The sequence below is a fragment of the Nannobrachium achirus genome (genome assembly GCF_963921795.1).
Source record: "Nannobrachium achirus genome assembly, chromosome: 16".
Classification (NCBI taxonomy): Eukaryota; Metazoa; Chordata; class Actinopteri; order Myctophiformes; family Myctophidae; genus Nannobrachium; species Nannobrachium achirus.
This window is the reverse complement of record NC_137823.1, coordinates 24,545,650-24,568,528: the sequence shown is the minus strand read 5'-3', so window position 1 is coordinate 24,568,528 and position 22,879 is coordinate 24,545,650. Positions and strand designations below refer to the sequence as shown.

General features: G+C 42.2%; 1 protein-coding gene across 4 annotated transcripts in view; it reads right to left on the bottom strand.

Annotated features, from left to right (window-relative positions):
• Nucleotides 1–22,879, bottom strand: part of LOC308301402 (unconventional myosin-VI-like) — a 216,719-nt gene that overhangs the window by 60,748 nt on the left and 133,092 nt on the right. For all 4 annotated transcript variants that reach the window (XM_080745378.1, XM_080745379.1, XM_080745380.1 and 1 more), the window contains exons 20-23: nucleotides 22,768–22,861; nucleotides 12,235–12,365; nucleotides 11,147–11,224; nucleotides 7,228–7,357 (exon numbers count right to left, since the gene is read on the bottom strand). In XM_080745378.1, the coding sequence (XP_080601504.1) occupies nucleotides 7,228–7,357; nucleotides 11,147–11,224; nucleotides 12,235–12,365; nucleotides 22,768–22,861 (433 nt within the window). The remainder of the gene's footprint in view (nucleotides 1–7,227; nucleotides 7,358–11,146; nucleotides 11,225–12,234; nucleotides 12,366–22,767; nucleotides 22,862–22,879) is intronic.

Genomic DNA, 22,879 nt, shown 5'->3' with positions numbered 1-22,879 from the left:
TCCGACCTTGGTGACAAATAAAACCAAACTTTAAAAATGTATCAAAACTAAACTGAAATTGAAATAATACAATTCAAACTATAATGACATTGGCAGGGAGACATGACTTCCCTGTAGACAGCCAACCCAAATGCTGCCCACATAACAGCTGCCAGTCTGCGGTGCCAGGAGTGTGGTAACTGTGGTTATGGCACAATTAACTTTTTACGACACGTATTGTTATGGAACAGAGGCGTTTTAACCCATTTAGGCCTAGAATTATTGAATGCTTTAACCAGTCAAAACGAGCAGATATACAAGCTCACAGCGCGAGTGCCGCGCTGCGAGCTCGTAGATCTGCTATTTTTAAAAAAGTCGTGAAAATGTGTGCAAATCTTTGAATATATGTATTTTCAAAGGGAACGTTTGTAACTGAAATTTTGCTTCTGGGGGGGTCCCTGGAACTTAATATGTTGAATGGGGGTCCGTGGCCAAATAAATATCATTTTGGGGGTCCTTCACATGAAAAGGTTTGAGAACCACTGACATAGTAGTCTCTCAAGAACAGACAAACTGAGCTCCAGTTAAGTGAAAAGGACCTTTTCTTTGACGATGGCTGGCCAGATTGCTGAGATAGAAACATAGGTTCTTCAAAAAACCTTAGAAGGATTCAAAAGACACTTATAGATTCGGGTCAAAATTCAAATTTTCACGATTTTTCAAAAATAGCAGATCTACAAGCTCGCAGCGCGGCACCGAGTGCCGCGCTGCGAGCTTGTAGATCTGCTATTTTTCAATAGTTAAAGCATAAAATAATGATACACAATAATGTGTACCCGTTCTAAATGGGTTTAATGAGCCTTGTTTTCTGTCTGGTTTGTTTTCCTGGCGGACTGCGTCTCCGCCATCACCTGGGCATTCATGCATCTGGCCCGGGGTTATGCCGTATGCATGAGGGCAACGCCGATAGTTTGTTTATCACATACGCCATATTTACTCCCCGAGGCGACGGGAAAACAGCATTCCATCAACATTGTGCGTGATTTATACTTAATTAGGTGCTGGTGTTTGGCATGGCGAAGAAACAATGCAAACAATGCATCAGGGGATATTTCACAGCCTTCACAAAGGCTGATGTTTTTATTTTAGCGTGAAAAATCAACCTAGTTTCGGCGGGGGGAAAATAACGTCTTTATTGCCACATAATAACTGCATTCTGTGAGGATTTACCCGTGACACAACAAAACATTGTACCTTTAGTATTATTCAGACTTAACGCATTTAGGCCTAGAAATATTGAATGCTTTAACCAGTGAAAAATAGCAGATATACAAGCTCACATCGCGGCACCGAGTGCCGCGCTGCGAGCTTGTAGATCTGCAATTTTTGAAAAAGTCATGAAAATGTGTACAAATCTTTGAATATATGTATTTTCAAAGCGAACGTTTGTAACTCAAATTTTGCTTCTGGGCGGTCTCTGGAACTAAATATTTTGAGATGGGCGGGTCCGTGGCCAAATACATGTCATTTTGGGGGTCCTTCACATGAGAAAGTTTTAGAACCACTGACATAGTAGTCTCAAGAACAGACTAACTGAGCTCCAGTTAAGTGAAAAGGATCTTATCTTTGACGATGGCTGGCCAGATTGCTGACATACTGTAGAAACATAGGTTTTTCCAAAAACCTTAAGAAGGATTCAAAAGACACTTATAGAATCTGGTCAAAATTCTAATTTTCACGATTTTTCAAAAATAGCAGATCTACAAGCTCGCAGCGCGGCACTCGGTGCCGCGCTGTGAGCTTGTATATCTGCTATTTTTCAATAGCTAAAGCATAAAACAATAATACACTATAACGTGTACCCGTTCTAAATTACTTAACTTTGCTGTCAGCGCGGAACAGGCTGTCCCGCTGGGATTTCATGACAGTGCGGGGAGGGAGTTGGCAGAGAGCAGGTGGCAGGTGCACGCTGACAGGCCTCATCACCCTTGTTAGTATAACACAGAGATGCTGTGAACGCAGTTTTTTCTGCTTTTGGTTTTGGGTTTCTTTGCACCCAGAATAAAAACTCCAGCGTTTCCTCGGCCGTTTATTCAACCACCGGGCAACTGTGTTTGACGGTATGTTTTAGTCTTCCTACAGCCAAATTGACAGGTCAGCGTGTGGTGGCACTTAACTCATTGATTGCCAAGGCCCGAGTTTCCCGAGTTATTACAGTAGTCCCAGGCTGCCACAGCCCGAGTTTCCCGAGTTGGCAGCCATTTTGAAAAAAAAGAATGTCCAAAAATGCCTAAAATGTATTAGGCATGATCGCAATCGCGAAATTGCATGTTTAGCCCCATAACAAACACATCTTTCAAAATGGCAAAATGTTTGTTTTGTCTGACTTTGAAGGCTTCTATCTCATGAATGCCTGAACGGATTTCCAAGCAGATTTTTTTGTTTGAAAGCTGTTAAAAAGTACTACACATATGGTGCATGATCTAGGCATGGGCGTGCACGATCCGTGCACTAAAAATGTATCCGTGCACTAGAAATTTAGGAACGTGGCATCCTGGTACTTGGTGGCCATCTTGAAAAGGGCAATCAATGAGTTAAGCTCACGCCAATTTTGCTCAGCTACCCGTATCAGCCCATAAACGCTGGTTTATCACCCTCTCCATCCTTTTATCACTTCCTTCACGCAGAGAAAAACGGCATGCTGGCTTCCCTGCTCAGACTTCAAGTGGTCATTCTACTGTATGATGTCAATCACCGATATGACGTACCCGTGGAATATGTGCTCCTATTTTTTTTACCTGAGTAAAAGTATCGATACTGCATTATAGAAATAATCTGAAGTCCAAAAGTGTTGGCATCAAAATGCACTTAAAGTACAAAAAGTAAAGGTACAAAATGTTTGAAAATAGCAGATATACAAGCTCACAACACGTCACAGCGCGACACGTTGTGAGCTTGTAGACCTGCTATTTTCAAATAGCCTAGGTAAAAAATAGGGCTAAATTGGTTAATGTATGTTTCTTGATATTATAATTAATAAATGCAAAGTAACTAGTAACTAAAGTTTTCAAATAAATGTAGTGGAGTAAATATACAATATTTGGATCCGAGATGTAGTGGAGTAGAAGTAAAAGTATTGGAAATTGGAAATACTCAAGTAAAGTACAAATACCTCAACATTGTACTTAAGTAAATATACTTCGTTACTTTACACCACTGGACGTACCTAGACGTACAGTATCTTGATGTATTTGGGGAAGGTTTCAGCTTGATCCGAGCCCTACTGACTGCCATGACTACTGGCACAAAAACCTGGCGCAAACTGCTCTAGTAGTTCACAAGATTTGCTCTGGACAAGCAGACACTTGTACAAACTAGGCATATCAAAGAGTTGAGAGGCAGAAGAGCTTGCACTGATCGGTCCCGTGCTGTATCAGCCCTAGGGATAGTATGGCAGCTGAACGGTCAGCACAAGCTGCAGTGCCAGCGCGTGCTGAACAGGCAGCGCGCGAGCAACCTTGCTGTTAGGCATGTCAGAAGTGCACACAATAGCCCATTTTCCTCTGCAAGGTGGAACCAGACCTTTCAGGAACCTGAACCTATTTTTTTGGTTCTGATTTTGTTTCCATTGTCAACGGCCCGGTTTCAGACGAGGTTCCTGGAACCTTTTTTGGGTCCTGCTCCTGAAGTAGAACTAAACTTGAGTTCTGGGAACCTATGGGCGGGGCCAACAGCACCCCTGCTCTCGATTGGTCGAGCGGAGGTGACGACACAGAGGAGAACGGGGAGAAATCTCAACACATCAGCGTCATTTTTCAAATCCTATTCCGACAGTCAGAAACACATAGGCCTACAAAGAAACGGTATGAACGCGACGACAGCCACAACACATTGGTCAAGTGAATGTGATGACGTACAGGGTCTTATGTGTGTCTGAGGAGAAGACAATATCCAGAAGGAGCAAGAAGGATCCGTTCCAAATGAAAGGATTTTCAAACAAATCCGGTCGTCTTTCTGAAATGGGCCTTGAGCGCACAAGCAAACCGACACGATGCCAAGCAAAAATAAAGAAAATGTACGTCAGTTATGGAGATAAGCATTTCCACATTCGCCCGTTCATTGGTGACTCGCGTTCCGTGTGTGTGTGTGTGTGTGCGCGTGCGTGAGAGACGCTTTTTTTCTCCCTAGAGCACAGGCAGCTTACTGACCAAACGCTCAGTACAGTTATTTGAGCGTTCTATTGTTATTTCTTATCCAGAAATAGGTTATGTAGTAACCTAAACATGTATGCATTTATTACATACAGCAGCTATTTTAGATGTTAGATTCCCCAATGTGCTGCAGCTGCTGTTCAAACGACCTGTTTTGTCTCAGCCAAAGCAGGCTGACCAGTGGAGCTTCCCGGTTGGGTCTGGTTATATGGAAACAAAAGCAGAACTTGGTCCCGGAACTTCACAGGTTCTTGAAAGTTCTTGGTTCTGGAAAGTATTTTGGAAAGTATTTCCCATATTCTTGATTGCCTATGATTGCCTTCTAAATTGTGTGTATGCGGTCGCTGCCTTACAGTATCTCCCCATTAGGGAGTCTTACTGGTTTTATACATTTACTCAACTCGCACCCAAAATGGGTCAAACTCAGAAAAACTCACAAACTCTGTGGGTGGTGTGGTAGAATCAAATGTTGAGTTGATTCAGGAGCAAAAGAGAACACAACACCAGAGTGGTAAACAGCTTGTTTCACAAAATGGCTTCAAAGTAAACCAACAAAGGCTCTCCGTGCTCACCTGTCATGCTCTCTGTCAGCTCCCCTCTAGGCATGTCCCAATTAGGATGTCTGCTCGCAATTATTTGAGCTAAATGCAATTATCTTTGCACAATTTGCATAATCCTTTCCATTCATCTGTGTCAAAATAAGGATATGGCCTCATGGGTACAAGTCGTTGTTGTCAGTCATTTTCTTTGTGTATTTCAGTAATCGGCTTTGTATATTTGTAATAAGTTATTTATGTCTTGTTCCTAAAAGGCAAACAGAAATGTAATTTTTATTTATATGTTCCAATGTTCAAAGCCAAAGAAGAAACAATTAAATCTTTATTGACTGCAATTATTTTTATTGCAATTAATAGTCAATAGTCGATTTTTTTGCTGCTTCTGTAAATAAAGATAAGAGCATTTTAAAGTGCTCATCTTGTTTTTCCCACGATTCTGCTGTTAGCATTTTGGCTCAGCACCAAAGACGGAGGATGAGCATTATTGTTTGTCTTAACACTTATGTTGCAATGATTTTTTCTCTTCAATGTCTCGCGTTGCCATGGTTACCATAGACTTCCATGTAATTGTGCAATTGTGTAAAAAGTGCACGCCCATGCCTAGATGATGCACCACGTGTGTAGATGCTGTTCACAGCTTTCAAACAAAAAAATCCGCTTGGAAATCCGTTCAGGCATTCATGATTTATGGGCCATTATGTTTTCTTCAGATGTAAACAAACATGGCTGCCATGTTTGAAAGAATGGGTTGGTATGGGGGTTAAACATGCAATTTCGCGATCGTGATCATGCCTAATACATTTCTGGAGGTCCAAAAAAACTTTTGAAAAACATTTTTTTGAAAAAAAAAAAAAATACATTTTTTCAAAAACGGCCCAAACTCGGGAAACTCGGGTTGGCACAGCGTTGGTATCAATACAAACTCGGGAAACTCGGGGTTGGCACCAGATGTGTTAAGACCTGGGGCCCGATTCTACAATGTCTTCTAAATTCAGTAGTTCTCACACTTTTCAAGACTTTTCAAGCAGATGTACAAACCTGCAGCACACTTGCATGTCTGCAGTTTTTGAACAGCCAACGCTGAAATCTAAAATGTCAAAGATGCTTTCTCGGTTTTAACGGGTTAATGTTCTTCTCAAGCCACCACAAACCCCAATTCTGGGTAAATCATGCTAATCCTCATCCAAATTATAATGTTGGACAGTGGGACATTTATTAACCCATTTAGGCCTAGAATTATTGAATGCTTTAACCAGTGAAAAATAGCAGATATACAAGCTCACAGCGCGCTGCGAGCTTGTAGATCTGCTATTTTCGAAAAAGTCGTGAAAATGTGTGCAAATCTTTGAATATATGTATTTTCAAAGCGAACGTTTGTAACTCAAATTTTGCTTCTGGGTGGTCCCTGGAACTAAATATTTTGAGATGGGGGGTCCGTGGCCAAATAAATATCATTTTGGGGGTCCTTGACATGAAAAGGTTTGAGCACCACTGACATAGTAGTCTCTCAAGAACAGACCAACTGAGCTCCAGTTAAATGAAAAGGACCTTTTCTTTGACGATGGCTATAGCCAGATTGTTGACATACAAACATCGGTTTTTCAAAAAATCTTAGAAGGATTCAAAAGACACTTATGTAATCGGGTCAAAAATCAAATTTTCAAGATTTTTCAAAAATAGCAGATCTACAAGCTCGCAGCGCGGCACTCGGTGCCGCGCTGTGAGCTTGTATATCTGCTATTTTTCAATAGTTAAAGCATAAAATATTGCGTCATAATGTGTTCAGGCCTAAATGGGTTAATGTTCCAATACGGTTTTCACAATGACAATAGTATACCTTGTTGAATGTTTATTTATGGGTATCATCTCAAAATCCAAGGTCGGGGCCTAAAGCTAGCCTCAGGATATTCAAGCTAGCCCCAGGCCGGGCAAGAATAATTTACATTCTGATGGGTATGTGTCGTTTAGTTTGGATGGTTTTGTGAGTACTCAAAGTAAAAGTTAACTATATCTTAATTTTTGGAGGTTGGCAAAGGCCTGCCCCCCTGTGAGCCCAAATGACGCCCCTGGCCAAAGGTTTCCTGAAATAAATGTGTGAAAATAGTGTCGTCCCACAACAATGGTCTGGCTATTTTCATTATTTTGGGAAAAATGTGGTTAAGTTGTGAATGTGGTTAAGTCTTGCACTGAAAAACAATTACCGGTATGAAAAAAAACGAAATCCTGAGTGTTAATATTTTTGGAATAAAAAACACAACAAAGGAAACACATTTGGTAGAGCAGTGGTTCTCCAAGTGGATTCCAGGGACTTTGTGGGTTCCTTTACGGGGGTCTAAATTGACCCAAACAAGTCTGTAACTCTAACAGTATACAAATATACAGTATACAAATTTGCATCATGTCAGAGTTAAGGGGAGAGCGTGAAATGTAAAAGTTGGAGAAACCCTGTGGTAGAGCAAGGTAGAGCCGCTGATACGTACGTTTGATGACGGACAGGGAGCACCACTGCACCTTCTTCCATCGGCTGTGGATCAGCCACGTGTTGACCTTCTTCACCAGCTCCGCCAGGTGGTCAGGATCTGACTTCATGATGGAGTCAAACTCTGCAAACTGCACAGCCGGGACACCAGAGAGTGGTTAAACACATAACAAAATAACTCATTTACATAGTAGGCTGTAAGTATCAATTATTGTCTCCACTAGCCGAAAGGCATGGGGGAGAGTATGTTTTCGCCCCTGTCCAGGGGCGAAATTAGATCTTATTCTGCATGGGTTTTCAGATCAAAGGGGCCCTGTACTGCTGTGAGGGGGGCCCATAGATTAGGATATTAGAGACCCCTAATATATTGGAAATGACAAAATACATATCGTCGTTGTCAGGTGTAAACCTTGTATCTCCAAGTATCAAATTTGTATGTTCTTTCACAAAGCAAAGCCCTGCTTCATCAGACAAGGCCGTCGCACAAAAGTAGTGAAAACATCGCACCATGAGGCGTTGTGTGCTTGTAGATCGGCTGTTTTCACTAGTTTAAATCATTTTTAAAATGAAAAATGCAAAATGAATGGTTTTGGACATACAAGGTTTTCACCCGACAACGGCGATATAATAGCCTATTAATTTATAATACTGTCACCAGTAGGGGGGCCCTTGGGTTTATTAAACCCATCAACCCTATACAAATTACGCTTGTGCCCCTGTCTGTCCGTCCGTCCGTCCGTGCCTCTGTGCGGGCGTGCCTCTGTGCGTGCGTGCGCCCTCCAGTTTGTTACCAGCTATAATCTCCGGCACCGTTGGCCAGGGATTCTGTTAGTGTGGTTCCCCTGACATCACAGTGATGTCAAGAGCGTCAAACCCATCGACCGTAAAAAAGCGTACATGGTCGGACGGAGACATGAGCCGTTTCTCATATTGATATGTTCATGTATTGGTTTTATTTGATAAGATCTATAAAAAGACATATATGCATATTCGGTCCATGATACAGCATTCAACAATAATAAGTCGTCAAATGAGAAAAGTATTAAAAAATAAACATTTGTATTGTGCATTCCCACAACAATCACTGGTCTCAACTAGTTATCTTCGTGCCACTTCATTCCTAGGCTGGACTCACACATAAAAAAGCATGCTGTTTTTGCTTTACCTGGGGGTAGGCAGGGGATAAAGCAATAAACCCTTTTGCAAATCCCGCCCCATTCTGCCCTGTTACTATGATGGGACATTAACCCTGGGCAGATTGTTTTTATAGTGGAAGTGGATGGGATTTTTTTCCCCTTCATAGCCTCATTACAGCTATATAAAGTACCAAAGGAAAAACACCTAGGTGATATTAATAAAAAGGGAAGACAAAGGTACAGTAGTTACATTGCAAAACAGGGGATTTACCCGAAAATATATGTTTTAATTTGTTTAATCCCAGTGGGACAGAATCCTCTTTGCAGATTCTTTTATAGTGGTAGTGGATGCGATTTTTTTTCCCTTCATAGCCTCATTACAGCTATATAAAGTACCACAAAAAACACATCTACGTGATATTAATAAAAAGGGAAGAAAAAGGTACAGTAATTACATAGCAAAACAGTAGTTTTCCCCCGAAAAATAAATGTTTTAATTAGTTTAATCCTCTGGATAAGAGATAGAAAGAGAAGCGCATTGCATCTTGGGTACTAGGAAGAGGACAGAGAGAATGTTTCTCCTCACATAATAGGCTGGCTTTTCGTAATTCTGCCCATTTAAATTATATGTACCCAATCGTGACTCTTAGACCATTGATAAGGTACATGTGAACTAGTTTGTTGAAGCTTATTCGTTATGATGAGCGAGATCGCTTGACGCTTGCCGTCGCTATCACCGTACCGGCCGATCTCCGTGTCGCGCACTGCGGACAGTTTTTGAAAGGCTGAAGCAACATTCTCCACTGCACAAACTCCACCCCCGATAGCAAAAAGTGAATGTTTTTTTCTGGTTGGCCAGTCAGGGAGTCTCAGGGACCAATCAGAAGGCTGACAAACGGTCTATTATCATTCCCTATGGGAGTCACATTGTTTTGAGGCGGCTGCCTGCTTTATGGCTGCTGTTCTCCCCCGCAGCCAGAAGCCTCTTCAAACCCATGTGACTTGATAGGGAATGAATTGAAGCTGCTTTACCCCCCGCCTCCCCGGGCAGAGGTAGCAAAGGTAGCCTGCTTTTTATGTCCGAGTCCAGCCCTAGAAGAATGGTTCAATGGTTTCTACGGAATCCTCTAAAGTTGGCAGCTTCAGACATCAGAGTTTTTCCACAGTAGAGCAGCCAGGAGAGACATTACCAACCCAGGTCTACCTCCGCTAGGCCAGTGGTTCTCAACCTGTGGGTCGGGACCTCCAGGGGGGTCCTCAGATTATTTTGGGGGGTCCCCAGATGATTAACAGTAAACAAACCAACATGAAGTTTAAGTGTATAGAGGGTATATTATGCACGTTTCTAAAGTGACAATTTAAGGACTTTTTAATACCTCTAAAATGACAAATTAAACATTGTCCAAATTGTCAAACATTAGAGGCAGAAATTGTGAAAATAGCTGATCTACATGCTCAGAACGCCAAGGCGTTGCCGCATTGTGAGCATGTACTATTTTCACAATATAAAATATTTATACAAAATGTAATGCCTCAACTCTGCTCGTCAGGGTGGGGGGGGGGGGCCCCAGTTAAAATATGATTATTTTGGGGGTCTGTTACCTCTGAGTGAACTCTTACACCACAACCTACTTGATTAAAACAAACTACAGGTGAAACAGAAGTTTATCGAACTAATCAAATTAATTAATGATAAATATAAATAAGACAGAACTTCTTGATCAGTCGATTAATAAAAAAAAGTATCAATAGGACAATTGCTAATAAGAAAATTGATAGATGCAGGTGTAAACCAACCGCTCTGAATCGCTTGCAACAATACCATTTGAGCCGGGCGTGCTTTAGAGGGCACCTTCCCCTTTTTACAAGAGACATCAGATATTTGAGTCTTCCTCCGGGACTTCAGAGCCCAGACTGAAATATCTTACCTTAGAGAATTACACTGCTTGTAGCACAAGTCACACGTTTTCTCAACAGAGGAACATGTATTAATGTATTAGCACTTAGCAGCTGACTGCAGAGATGAAGTCACACTTCATCAGGTGCTATGTCCCTCTGTAACAAAGGGTGCTTTTTCAGTCTGAACTCTGAAGGTAAACTTTCTGAAAAGCAGCAGTTGCTAACTTAACTTTGCTATTGATGTTTATAAAACTAGGGTAAATTATGGTGATAGTCTTAATCTCACAGTATCACAAATGTTAATGCTAGAAACAACAAACATGTACAGTAGGACACACAATCACAGTATGCCTTCTTCAGTATCAACATGAATTAATATTCTAATATTCTATTATAATTGACCCTAGTTTATAAACATCAATAGCAACGTTACGTTAGCAACTGCTGCTTTTCAGAAAGTTTACCTTCAGAGTTCAGACTGAAAAAGCACACCGCTGCCCCACCCGGTGCGCATTTCCGAACGCACCCCCAGTTTCCCGGCGACCTTCATTCCGACGACTCTACTAGTATTCTGTGTGTGCGGCGTGCGTTTGGGTGTGTGTTTCTGTACACACAAGAACATTGATGTACACGCGTGTGTATATCCATGTTCGCTTACTTGTCTCTCCTTTCACGTCTGAATCAAACATTCATGAATAATTCATCTTTTTTTTAGGCTAGAAATGAATATCCATCTGCTAGGCCGGTGCTTGGCCCCACCTTTCATTCGAGAGCCAAAGCACATGCCCAATGTGCTTTCCGGCTCAATTTGACCGACTGAGTCCACAGGGGACCATGTCTATATCAGCCCTTATGTGTGTGAGAGGGAAAACAAATGCGTCTCACCTTCCCCGGTCGGAAAAACACCCTAGTCAGGCCGAACTTGTAGTCATTCTCATTCAGGCCCAGGGCTTTGAAGAGAGCCTGAAAGCACAACATCATCTGTTAAGACCACAAATGTACCGTACGTGTGTAGCGTCAAAAAGTAGACAGAATCTGAATCGTAAACAGTCTTTACTTTGTGATGTGTTTTATTTATAAGTTGTTTTCAGTTTAAATTATTGATTTCCCTCAGTGATGGCTATTGTTTGTCAAAACTACTTAAGTTCATCTCAGAAGAGCCACTGAAATGACAAATTGATTGAAGTCCAATATAAAAATTGTCTGGCAGGGTAAACTGATTGAAATGTACATACTGTACATATAAATCCACTATCCTTCCCATCCTAACCCATATTGCTTAATTAATCCAAGTACCCAAAGTCGCTTTACATACAGTACATACATACAAGTATGATGAAGTAAAAAAACTAGGGCTGGGATGCGATTAACATTTTTAATCTAATTAATTACAGGCTCTGTGATTAATTAATCACAATTAATCGCATTTTAATCGCACATTGATATTTGACCTGAGAAGCATTTTTTTTCAAGTAAAACACATTTTGTTGTACGAGTGAATCAACGAGTGTGTTTTTTAAATCTAAATTTCGCATCCACTGGGCCAAGCAAAGCGCTCTGATTGGCTACTTCTCCCTTTGCGTTTGTTGTCTCTTCTTGATTCGTGCACCGCTATGATCGGTATGCCAGAAACTGAAGGTTCTGTGGTGCAAAAACTAAGTGTGATTAAAATGCGTTAATTTTTTTAATCGCGTTAATTTTCTGTAATTAATTAATCGCAATTAATCAGTTAAAGTCCCAGCCTTAAAAAAAAACACTTAAAACTAAAAAGCTGAAATATAGATACTGTATGAGGAAGTGTGTGTGTGTGTGTGTGTGTGTGTGGGTGTGGGTGTGTGTGTGTGTGTGTGTGTGTGTGTGTGTGTGTGTGTGTGTGTGTGTGTGTGTGTGGGTGTGTGTGTGTGTGTGTGTATGTGTATATGAGGTAGTGTGAATTGGGTGTGTGTGTGGGAGGATGTGGAGGGCAGAGCCACCTTGCAGAAGAGCCTGGGGTCCAGGCGGGTCAGCTTGGGAGGCATGTACTGCACATACATCTTGTACAGCTCGTGGAACGGCGCTCTGGAGGGGAAGCCGCCCTGCATCAGGTCCAGCACTGACACCATGCCTACGGGAGGGGAAGAGGGACAATACAAGACATAAATAACAACATGGTGCACATGCAAATAAAGGCCTTTCCACACAGAGTCTGATGCTTTTTAGTTTTATTGGTCAATAAAAAAAATGCTGGGATCGAACTGGTTCAGATTGAAAAAAAAAAAACTAAACAAAGCAAAAACATTACACACAGTCAAAGCCACTCGAACGACAATTTCGGAGTAGGTGTGCAACAGGGACTTGCAGAGAATGTTAGAGAGGCAAGGGCTGACATTTCTAAAGGGGCATCTTTGGTGAAAATATCGAAAATAGCAGACCTCCAAGCCCACAACGTGTCGCGCTGTGACGCGTTGTGGGCTTGGAGGTCGACTATTTTCGATACTTGATTCCAACACGGAGAGGACAATTCTTTCAACATAAGATGCTGCATTCAGGAGTTTGGACATGGCAGTTCTCTTGAATGCTGCCTTCAGGTACGGCATGCAAAGAGGGCATTTGTGTTTCTTCCACCATAGTGAAAACGGCATTCATGGTCTGGAGAGCTTTTTACAGACTGTTAAAAGGGCAGGGGCTCAAGCCCCCTTTCATGTCTATGTGCGCACGTGCCTGGTTTGCAAGAGGTCATAGAGAAGTGCGTATCCTTCTTCAGACTCTGTCTGAAACCTCATTCTTTGTTGATTTAGTAATAAGGTTTGTTTCTAGGGGAGTATAGTATTCCTCTTTGATGTCGGTTCACTTTGGAGGTCAGATGTGCGCCCTGTTCTTTTTAACCCAAGCCTTTATATTTTTCTTTTGTATTTTTCTCAATCCTCGCTCCCACACACTGGACACATGTGTGATGATGTCACTAGACTAGTTGAGCAACACTTTAAAGGACAACTTTGTTTTTTTTTACAACAAGGATTGTAATTAGAGAAAATAAAAGATGAACGTTAAAATATTTTCATTTACTGCTTTCTATTGTTTTATTAATTTTAGTAGTTTCATTTCAGTGGTGGGGGCATGCGTACAAGTGGCTAAATATGTCTTATTAGACACAATAAGCGGTCAATTTCTTTGTTACTATTTACACCAGCCCCCATGAGTCAGATCTGCCCATGAAAATTGCTGTGCATGTTGGGAACGGGCTTATTGTATCTAAAAAATACATATTTAGCCACTTGCATGCATGCCCCCAACCTGGGGGGCATGCATGCAAATCAAAATCGTTAAAATCACTAAAACGATAGAAATAAGTAAACACTCATCTTTTCTTTTCTCTAATGACTATCTAAAATATGAACCCTTGTTGTTAAAAAAACAAAGTTGTCCTTTAATGGTGACTTGAGGACAAATTGGTCGTTTGGTCTCCCGCTAATGTAAACGCAGCATAACCATGGAGGAAGCTGCAGTCTCCTTGACATTGGTTCGGGGACGTGCAGTATTACCACGTATTGTGTAACGGTAGAAGTACATAGGAACGGGATCTCATATTCAGCGCAATTTGGACGGTCCAGGAAACAACACAGCCTATACATATCACCCCGGTCATAGTACCCTCAGTATAATTCAATCACATTGATACTGCATTTCCGTGTAATCTTAACCCATTTAGAACGGGAATTATAGTGTATTATTATTTTATGCTTGAAAAACAGCAGATATACAAGCTCACAGCGCGGCACTTGGTGCCGCGCTGCGAGCTTGTAGATCTGCTATTTTTGAAAAATTGTGAAAATTAGAATTTTGTCTCGATTCCATAAGTGTCTTTTGAATCATTCTAAGGTTTTTTGAAAAACCTATGTTTCTATGTCAGCAATCTGGCTAGCCATCGTCAAAGAAAAGGTCCTTTTCACTTAACTGGAGCTCAGTTAGTCTGTTCTTGAGAGACTGCTATGTCAGTGGTTCTAAAACGTTTTCATGTCAAGGACCCCCAAACTGATATTTATTTGGCCACGGACCCCCATCTCAAAATATCTAGTTCCAGGGACCCCCCCCCCCCCCCCCCCGTACAAAAATACATATATTCAAAGATTTGCACACATTTTCACAACTTAGCAGATAGCAGATCTACGAGCTTGTAGATCTGTAATTTTTCAATAGTTAAAGCATTCAATAATTCTACGCCTAAATGGGTTAACAGACGGTCACAGTATCCTGGGGCACAAACACACACTGTGTAAAACACCAGTTTAGACTGGAAGTTTTTGTGAACTTCAAAGGACACTGAACAATATAAATCCTATATAACACTCCGACTACACAGATTGAAAAGTGGATGGGCGGCCGGCCCCTTGGGGTGCTTTCTTCATTTTATTTACTTCTCGCCTCAGAGGAAGAAGAAGAAAAGTTATAAAGAAGACAACGGCGAGTAGCAGGGGTTTTAGCGTCTCACAGGGAATGTGTAGGACAGTCTAGGACAAAGAGAGGGAGCGGCGTCTGGTCTGGTGGAGACCGTGAGGTGACAGAGGTCGCAGCGGCGCTGGAAGTGGTCCGAGAAAATAAAGAAATAGGCTGTCACAATTATGACATAATCGTCTAATCGCAATTATGTTGTCATAATTCAAAAGAATCCAAAACAACAGATAGTGATGAGCAACCTTTATCTGCTACCCTTGAAGTCACAGCTGCCCCTGCTGAAGCTGCAAAAGATGGTGTTTTGGCTACCGAAGTGCCCCCCCCGGCCGAGGGGGGAACGGCCTTGGCGAACGGAGGAGATTTCAAAACAACAACAGACACCGTTGTCCCTGCCAAAGCCCTCTCTGCCAAAGACGAGAATGTGGAAGACTCCACAGAAGAAGCAGATGACGTCAATGCAGAGATTGGGTTGATCAGGGAAATATTTGAAGAGGAGAGTAACAAAGAAACGTTCTCTGGTTTCCCTACCCCAGCCGTGGCTGGCCCGAACCATGAGCAGAGTGAACTGTCAACAGACAACAGAGAGTCGACAGAGGAAGAGGAGAGTAACGAAGAAACGTTCTATGGTTTCCCTGCCTCAGCCGTGGCTGGCTCGAACCATGAGAGTGAACTGTCAACAGAGAACGGAGAGTCGACAGAGGAAGAGGAAGGGGCTGGAGAGTCAACCGATGAGTCGACAGAGGAAGAGGAAGGGGCTGGAGAGTCAACCGTGGAAGAACAAGCCCCATCTTCCCAATCTTTCTCTTTCTCCCTATCGCCAATGCCCCTTCTAGATTTCACGAATGGGATGAATGAATTAATTAACAAAGGGATTAAAATGACCCCGGCCAGACGCCAGGCCAAACGCCCGGCTCCACAACCGCCACCGGCCAAATGCCCGGCTCCACAACCACCATCTTTGAAAACGGACGAAACTGACCCTGCCATGCCCCAGAAATCTGTGGCCTGGGTTCTTTCACCCCCACCCATCCCTCCACGACCTAAACGAAAGAAGAACCTGGCCTCCCAACGAGCTGGGACAATACTGGGCCAAAACATGGCCTCCCAGCTGAACATGGCTCCACGACCTCAACGAGCTGGGACAATACTGGGCCAATACATGGCCTCCCAGCTGAACAATACATTCAGCCACTGATATCAGTTGGGTCCGATATTATACCCAGCAACAACCGTATCTGGACCCGATGCTCCTCTAGGCGCTTTTACTAAGCAGGCTCACAATATTTCTACTGTAATTTCAAATAGAGTGTCCAGGACAAGCAGTGGCTCTGCTAATCTAGCAAATTTAACTTACATTCCCTGTAGGGACTATAGTACAGTAGAATGTCAAAAAATAAATCTGGCCCTCTTTAACATCAGGTCACTTTTAAACAAGCCCTCCTCTGTAAATGATCTAATCTGTGAAGAGAAGCTAGATATAATCTTTTTAACAGAGACTTGGCTGGGCACAGATGGAGCTGTTGCACTTGGCGTCGCCTGCCCACCAAACTATCATTTTATTCAATCAGTGCGCGAAGGAAAAAGAGGTGGAGGTTTGGCGTACATTTTCTCTGACATCTTTAAATTCAAGAACCTGTCTTTTGGAAGTTTTTCATCCTTTGAATACCAAGCTAACTTATTTGAGAGTAAATCCTCTGTTCTAATGATTACCATATATCGCCCACCAAAATGTAGCAAAGCCTTATTTCTTACAGAAATATCAGAACTTTTATCTATCTGTTCCACTGACTATGAGAGAACCTTGATTGCTGGCGATGCAAATTTACATGTGGATATTGTTACAGATGTTACTGCTATGAGTTTCTTACAGTTATTACATTCCCTTGATTTTGTTCAGCATGTTACCGGGCCAACCCACAATCAGGGCCACACCCTAGACCTGGTGATCTCTAAAGGGCTAAGTATTTCTATGGACAGGATCATCGCTAAGCCTGACTTATCGGACCACTATTTACTGTGTTTTAATATGACTGTCTCTGATCTAGAAAAATACAATAGAGAATATACTATAAAAAAGAGATTTTTCAGGGCATCGGCAGCAGAAGAGTTTGCTCGCCATCTTGCATGTGCACCCCCCCCTTCCTGATATTCCCTCAGTAAATGATATGGTTCAACATTTTAATCTTAAATTAGAGTCAGCTCTGGATATAGTGGCTCCTATGAAAACTAAAAAGAAACATAAAGTAAAAGAAACACCCTGGATAAACGATCATATACGCTCACTCAAGAAACAATGCCGCAAAGCAGAGCGAGCTTGGAGAAAAAATAAACTAACTATCCATCTACAGATTTTTAAGTCATTAACAGCCACGTACAATAAAACCATGCGTCTGGCTAGGCAGGCCTATTTTTCCGGAATTATTAATGAGAACAAGAACAATGCTAGGGTCTTATTCTCCACTATTGAACGCCTCTTAAACCCCCGGTCCTACAAGCAGTCACTCCTTGCCTCTAAAGCAAAGTGTAATGAGTTTGCATCCTTCTTTGACAACAAAATTGTGAACATTCGAGCTGGTATTATGAATAATACTGTCACAAATGCAAATGCGGTTAATGGTGCCATGTGTAAAAGTGTAGATAAATCTAGGGGCAGCCTAGTATCATTTTGTGAAATTGATGAAGAGGAACTTCGTAAAACCATATCGCAAATGACATCGTCTTCTTGCTCGCTGGATGCAATACCCACGCCATTTCTCAAAGAGGTTGTAGACTGTGTGATTGGAGATATCCTAAAAATAGTAAATAACTCTATACAATCAGGTGTCTTTCCAGAAACACTGAAAACGGCCGTAGTTAAGCCCTTACTCAAGAAACACAACCTCGACCCGTCCATGCTGTGTAATTATAGACCCATTTCCAATTTGCCTTTTCTGGGCAAGGTCCTAGAAAAAATTATCTTTCATCAATTGGATGTATTTCTGCAGAACAATAAGGTGCACAACAAATTCCAATCCGGCTTCAGGAAAGGACACAGCACAGAAACTGCACTTTTAAAAGTAATTAATGATCTTAGGGTGTCTGCTGATAACAAAAATGTATCCGTTCTCCTACTGCTGGATCAAACGGCGGCTTTTGACACAATTGACCATACAATTCTAATACAACGTCTTGAACACTGGGTAGGGCTGTCAGGCACAGCTTTGTCCTGGTTTTACTCCTACCTAACAGGCAGAAGCTACTTTGTTAATCTAGCTGACTTTGAGTCAAACAAACACAACATCTGCTCTGGTATTCCACAGGGCTCAATTCTTGGTCCTTTATTATTCTCCCTCTATATACTGCCGCTGGGAGAACTTATTTCCGCTCACGGTGTGAATTTCCATTTCTATGCTGATGACACCCAGCTGTACCTTTCGGTAGCTCCGGACGACCCCTGTGCTCTAGACCCATTGCTGACGTGTGTGTCTAGCATAAAATGCTGGATGAGTGAGAACTTTCTCAAACTAAATGAGGACAAGACAGAAGTTCTCATAATTGGTTCTACTGCGCAGAGAGAATCAATAATAAGTAGACTTGGTAACCTGTCTAAAGAAAGTAACACTTCTGTAAAGAACCTGGGAGTGATCATTGACGCTGAATTGAATTTTAATACACACATTAATCATGTCACCAAGATTGCCTTCTTTCACCTTAGAAATATTGCGCGAATTAGAGCCTATCTAACATTGGACGATGCAAAAACGCTGATCCACGCTTTTGTTTTCTCTCGGCTTGATTACTGCAACGCACTTCTCTCTGGTCTGCCAAAGAAAACAACTGACAGTTTGCAACTTGTTCAAAATGCGGCAGCCAGAGTTTTAACTAAAGCTAAGATGAGAGAACATATTACTCCAGTCTTAGCGTCGCTACACTGGCTCCCGGTTGTTTTTAGGATTGATTTTAAAATTATTTTACTTGTTTATAAAGCTCTAAATGGTCTGGCACCTTCGTACCTCTATGACTGCCTGCATAGATACGTTCCAAACCGCCCACTCAGGTCTTCTAGTGCTGACCTACTCGATGTGCCTAAAATGAAATATAAAAAATATGGTGAAGCAGCTTTCTGCTTCTACGGACCGACAGTTTGGAATAAACTCCCACTACACCTAAGACAGGCAGCCTCTGTGGATAGCTTTAAAGCACAGCTCAAGACCTATTTCTTTACTCTTGCTTTTAGCTGAATTATTTTTTTTATCTCTTTGATGCTATTGACGTCCACACTGTTCTGAAATTGTTCTTCAATGTTTTATGTTTTTATTGTTCTGCTTTATTGTATTCATGTGTATTTTATTTTTTCTGTTAAGTAACTGTGCTTCATTTTCTGCTCTGTAAAGCACTTTGAGCTGCATTTCATGTCATGAAAGGTGCTATACAAATAAAGCTTTATTATTATTATTATTATAATAATTGTCATAATCCTTTACATGTTGAAGATGTTTCATATTTTCAAACATTAAAAAAAAATAGTGGAAATAGCAGATCTACAAGCTCACAATGCGTCGTATCACGAGACGTTGTGAGCTTGTAGATCACCTAATTCCACTATCAATGTTCTTTTTCAAGTATAAAGTTGTTAAATACCAGTAAGACTCCCTAATCGGGAGATAAGCGACCGTAGGTCACTTATCTCCACAAATAGGGCAAAAATGTGTTTTTCCAAAATCTTCCTGATCCATGTTGATGACATGAGTGTAGACATAGTGTGTAGTGATTTTCGTGATTTTAGGGCCAAATCTGTAGGAGCAGTGTCCAAAAATGTGTTTTAAAAATCGGCCTGAAGGTGGCGCTAGAAGAGGGGCATGTGAGAAATGAGGGGTGGGGTCTCCGCGTTGCCTTGGCGGACGAATAGGTACCGGGCCCGGCTCTCCCGGACGCTCCTAGCCCGAGTTACGACATTTTATGTGAGCTGCAGTGGAGGGGGTCCTCCACTGGGGGCGCCACCACTCTTGCATCCGTTCTGGAGCAGCAGGAGTGGGTGGTCCACAGGAATTCCCCGTGAGCAGCCCCGTTGGGGTGGTCATTTGGTCATTTTTGCACATGTGGTCATTTTTTAGACCTGGGGGTCCCCCAGGGACCTGGGGGTCCCTGGAGCTCCGGGGGGCCTTGGAGGTTGTAGTTTGGCAGGTAAGGAGTGTGTGTGCAAAATTTGGCATGGATGGGGGCAACGGTTGTGGAGATATGAGCAGGACAAAAGTGTGACGTGTGACTGACGGACTGACTGACGCACGGACAGCCCGTGGAGGTTTTGATAGTAAATGCGACCTACGGTCGCAAATATTTGACAACTTTATACTTGAAAAAGAACATTGAAGAAATTACTTACATATTATGTAAGTAATTTCTTTGTATATTTTATGTGTCATTTATGTGTCATATCTGCCATGTGCAACTTCAAAGCCCACAAGCCAAACAGGAATGTGTAATTGTCAACGACAGAAACCCAATTAAATCGTTAACCGTAATTATTTGAGTGACAAAAAATTAATCATAATATAAAATGTCATAATCCCTGACAGCCCTGTGCCTCAGTGACAAGGCCTTGCGTAGTGTGCTGCTTTGATACCCAACACAACACGGTAAAACCCCCAGGGTTAATTTAACCTTCAAAGACCTGGAACGTGCCCGCATCGCGTTAGATTTGAACCATTTTAACCATTATTTTGTGCTTTAACTTCTGAAAAACAGCAGATATACAAGCTCACAGCGCGGCACCGAGTGCCGCGCTGCGAGCTTGTAGATCTGCTATGTTTGAAAAATCGTGAAAATCTCTTTGAATATCTTTGACCCGATATTTGACCCGACTTCTAAATCCTTCCTCTGAATCATACTGTTCTCAAACCTTTTCATGTCAAGGACCCCCAAAATTATATTTATTTGGCCGCAGACCCCCCATCTCAAAATATGTTGTTCCAGGGACCCCCCAGAAGCAGATATTTGAGTTACAAAAGTTTGCTTTGAAAAATATATATTGAAAATTTTGCACACATTTTCAAGATTTTTCAAAAAAATAGCAGATAGGCTATTCAAGCTCACAGCGCGGCACTATTTTTCAATAGTTATAGCATTAAATAATTCTAGGACTAGATGGGTTACATCTGCCCGGGGAAGGTTTCCACACCCACACACCACTCTCTCTCATCAATAGCGGGTGCTAAGCGCTTTCACGCTGGATTTGAACCCGCGGCAGCAGAGTCATCATGCCGGCCAAATGGTTTCTCCACCTGCATGGGAGAGCGTGGGAGGTTTCCTTCGCTCACACCAGGGACGTGCTGGCTATTGGGAAAAGCGGGACAACTCCCGAACGGCTGGTTCATTCCCAGCCGGACTAGGCCGGCCATTAGGAAAAAATAAAAAATAAAATGTCGGCCTTTGTTCAATTTTGGGGGCTGGGCGGCCAACAAAGTAAATCGTCACTGTCGGGCAGAAACCTCGCATCTCCAAGTTTCAAATTTGTACATTTTTTCGCAAAGCAAAGCCCTGCTTCATCATACAAGGCTGTCGCACAAAAGTAGTGAAAACAGCAGATCTACAAGCACACAACGCCTCGCGGTGCGAGGCGTTGTGTGCTTGTAGATCGGCTGTTTTCACTAGTTTAAATCATTTTTAAATGGTTTTGGACATACAAGGTTTCCACCCAACAATGACCAAATATAACTCATGTAATTGGCCCACTGGCTTGTCACTTGTCATGATCTGAAATGGCAAATCTTTGAGTAGCAGCAGTGCTATAGAGAGAGATCTCTCTCTATAGCGCGCAATGAGGGCCTCTACAACTCTTTTTCCCGGGCTGAATCAGGGGCCCAGCACGTCCCTGACTCACACAAACACTCATTATTTAGCAGAAGGCGCTAATCTTCAGGATGGTGAGTCAGCCGTCTCCACCAGGGACCTGGGCAATTTCTCACTCGTCTCAATGTGATCTCACAGCAGCTGAGCTGGCCATAAATCGACTTATCTGCCTGGAGAGAAGTATCCTGCCTACAATGATGAAGAAAATAAATATTTTTTTCACCCTCTACCGCGTGGACCCTTTCTACCTCAGATGACCGGCCGGTCTCTCTCTATGCAAGTGATTCTCAACCCTTTTTTCAATTTCAAGGACCACCAAATAAGATAGTTATTAGGTTTGGACTGAACTGTGTTCAAATGAAGTTGACTGCACCGTGGGTAGAACTGAACTGAACTGAACTTTGGTATCTGAACTCTCAATATACACAAACCAGTAAGACTCCTTAATCGGGAGATAAGCGACCGTCAGGTGGCGTGTATATGTCACAGTTTTTTGGAGATTCTGTAAGATTGAGACCAGGAGCGCTCGTTTTTGGTCACAAGGTGGAGCAAGCGGTGCCTCCTTCGGGAACTACCCATAATTAGTCCTACAAGGTTATAGATTTAGGAATAGTTTTACTGAGATTAGGGTTATCATTCACCAGGTTAACATTCACCTGGTTAGCATTCACCAGTTTAGGTTTAGTTTTACTGAGGTTAGGGTTAGGGTTAGGATTAGGGTTAGGTTTAGGCATAGTTTTACTGAGGTTAGGATTAGGGTTAGGTTTAGGCATAGTTTTACTGAGGTTAGGGTTAGGATTAGGGTTAGGTTTAGGCATAGTTTTACTGAGGTTAGGGTTAGGCTTAGGCTTAGGTTTAGACACACCAACAAGAACACTTACGCCTTTCGGCTATGAGCCTTCATCAGCGCATTTGGAATTTCTAATGCCTAGTTTTTATATTACAGGTAGCTTGAACATCTGCTATTTTTGAACATTTTTGAAAAATCGTGATAGTGAGAGAACTACTGATTTAGAAGGCATTTGTAAAATCGGCCTCAAGTCTTAATGGGTTATTAAATGATGTGATTAAACCTGTTGGATGTACATAATGCAAGCTGCACTAGTAGAGTGCACTGCATATATCACACAGTAAGATGTCATACCGTATTCTTTTACAGTATGTGCCATTTCATATAACTTTTACCAGCTCGAAAAGTGTAATTGTGCAAACATGTCCAGTGTACCCAGTGACTGCGACCCACTGACCTGAGCACTGCAGCTGAGAAAGAATCTGACCGCCTTCGAACTGGTGGCTCACCATCTTCAAGTTGGGCTTGATGCAACGGATGAAACTGGAACCCTGCGAGGAAGGACAAAG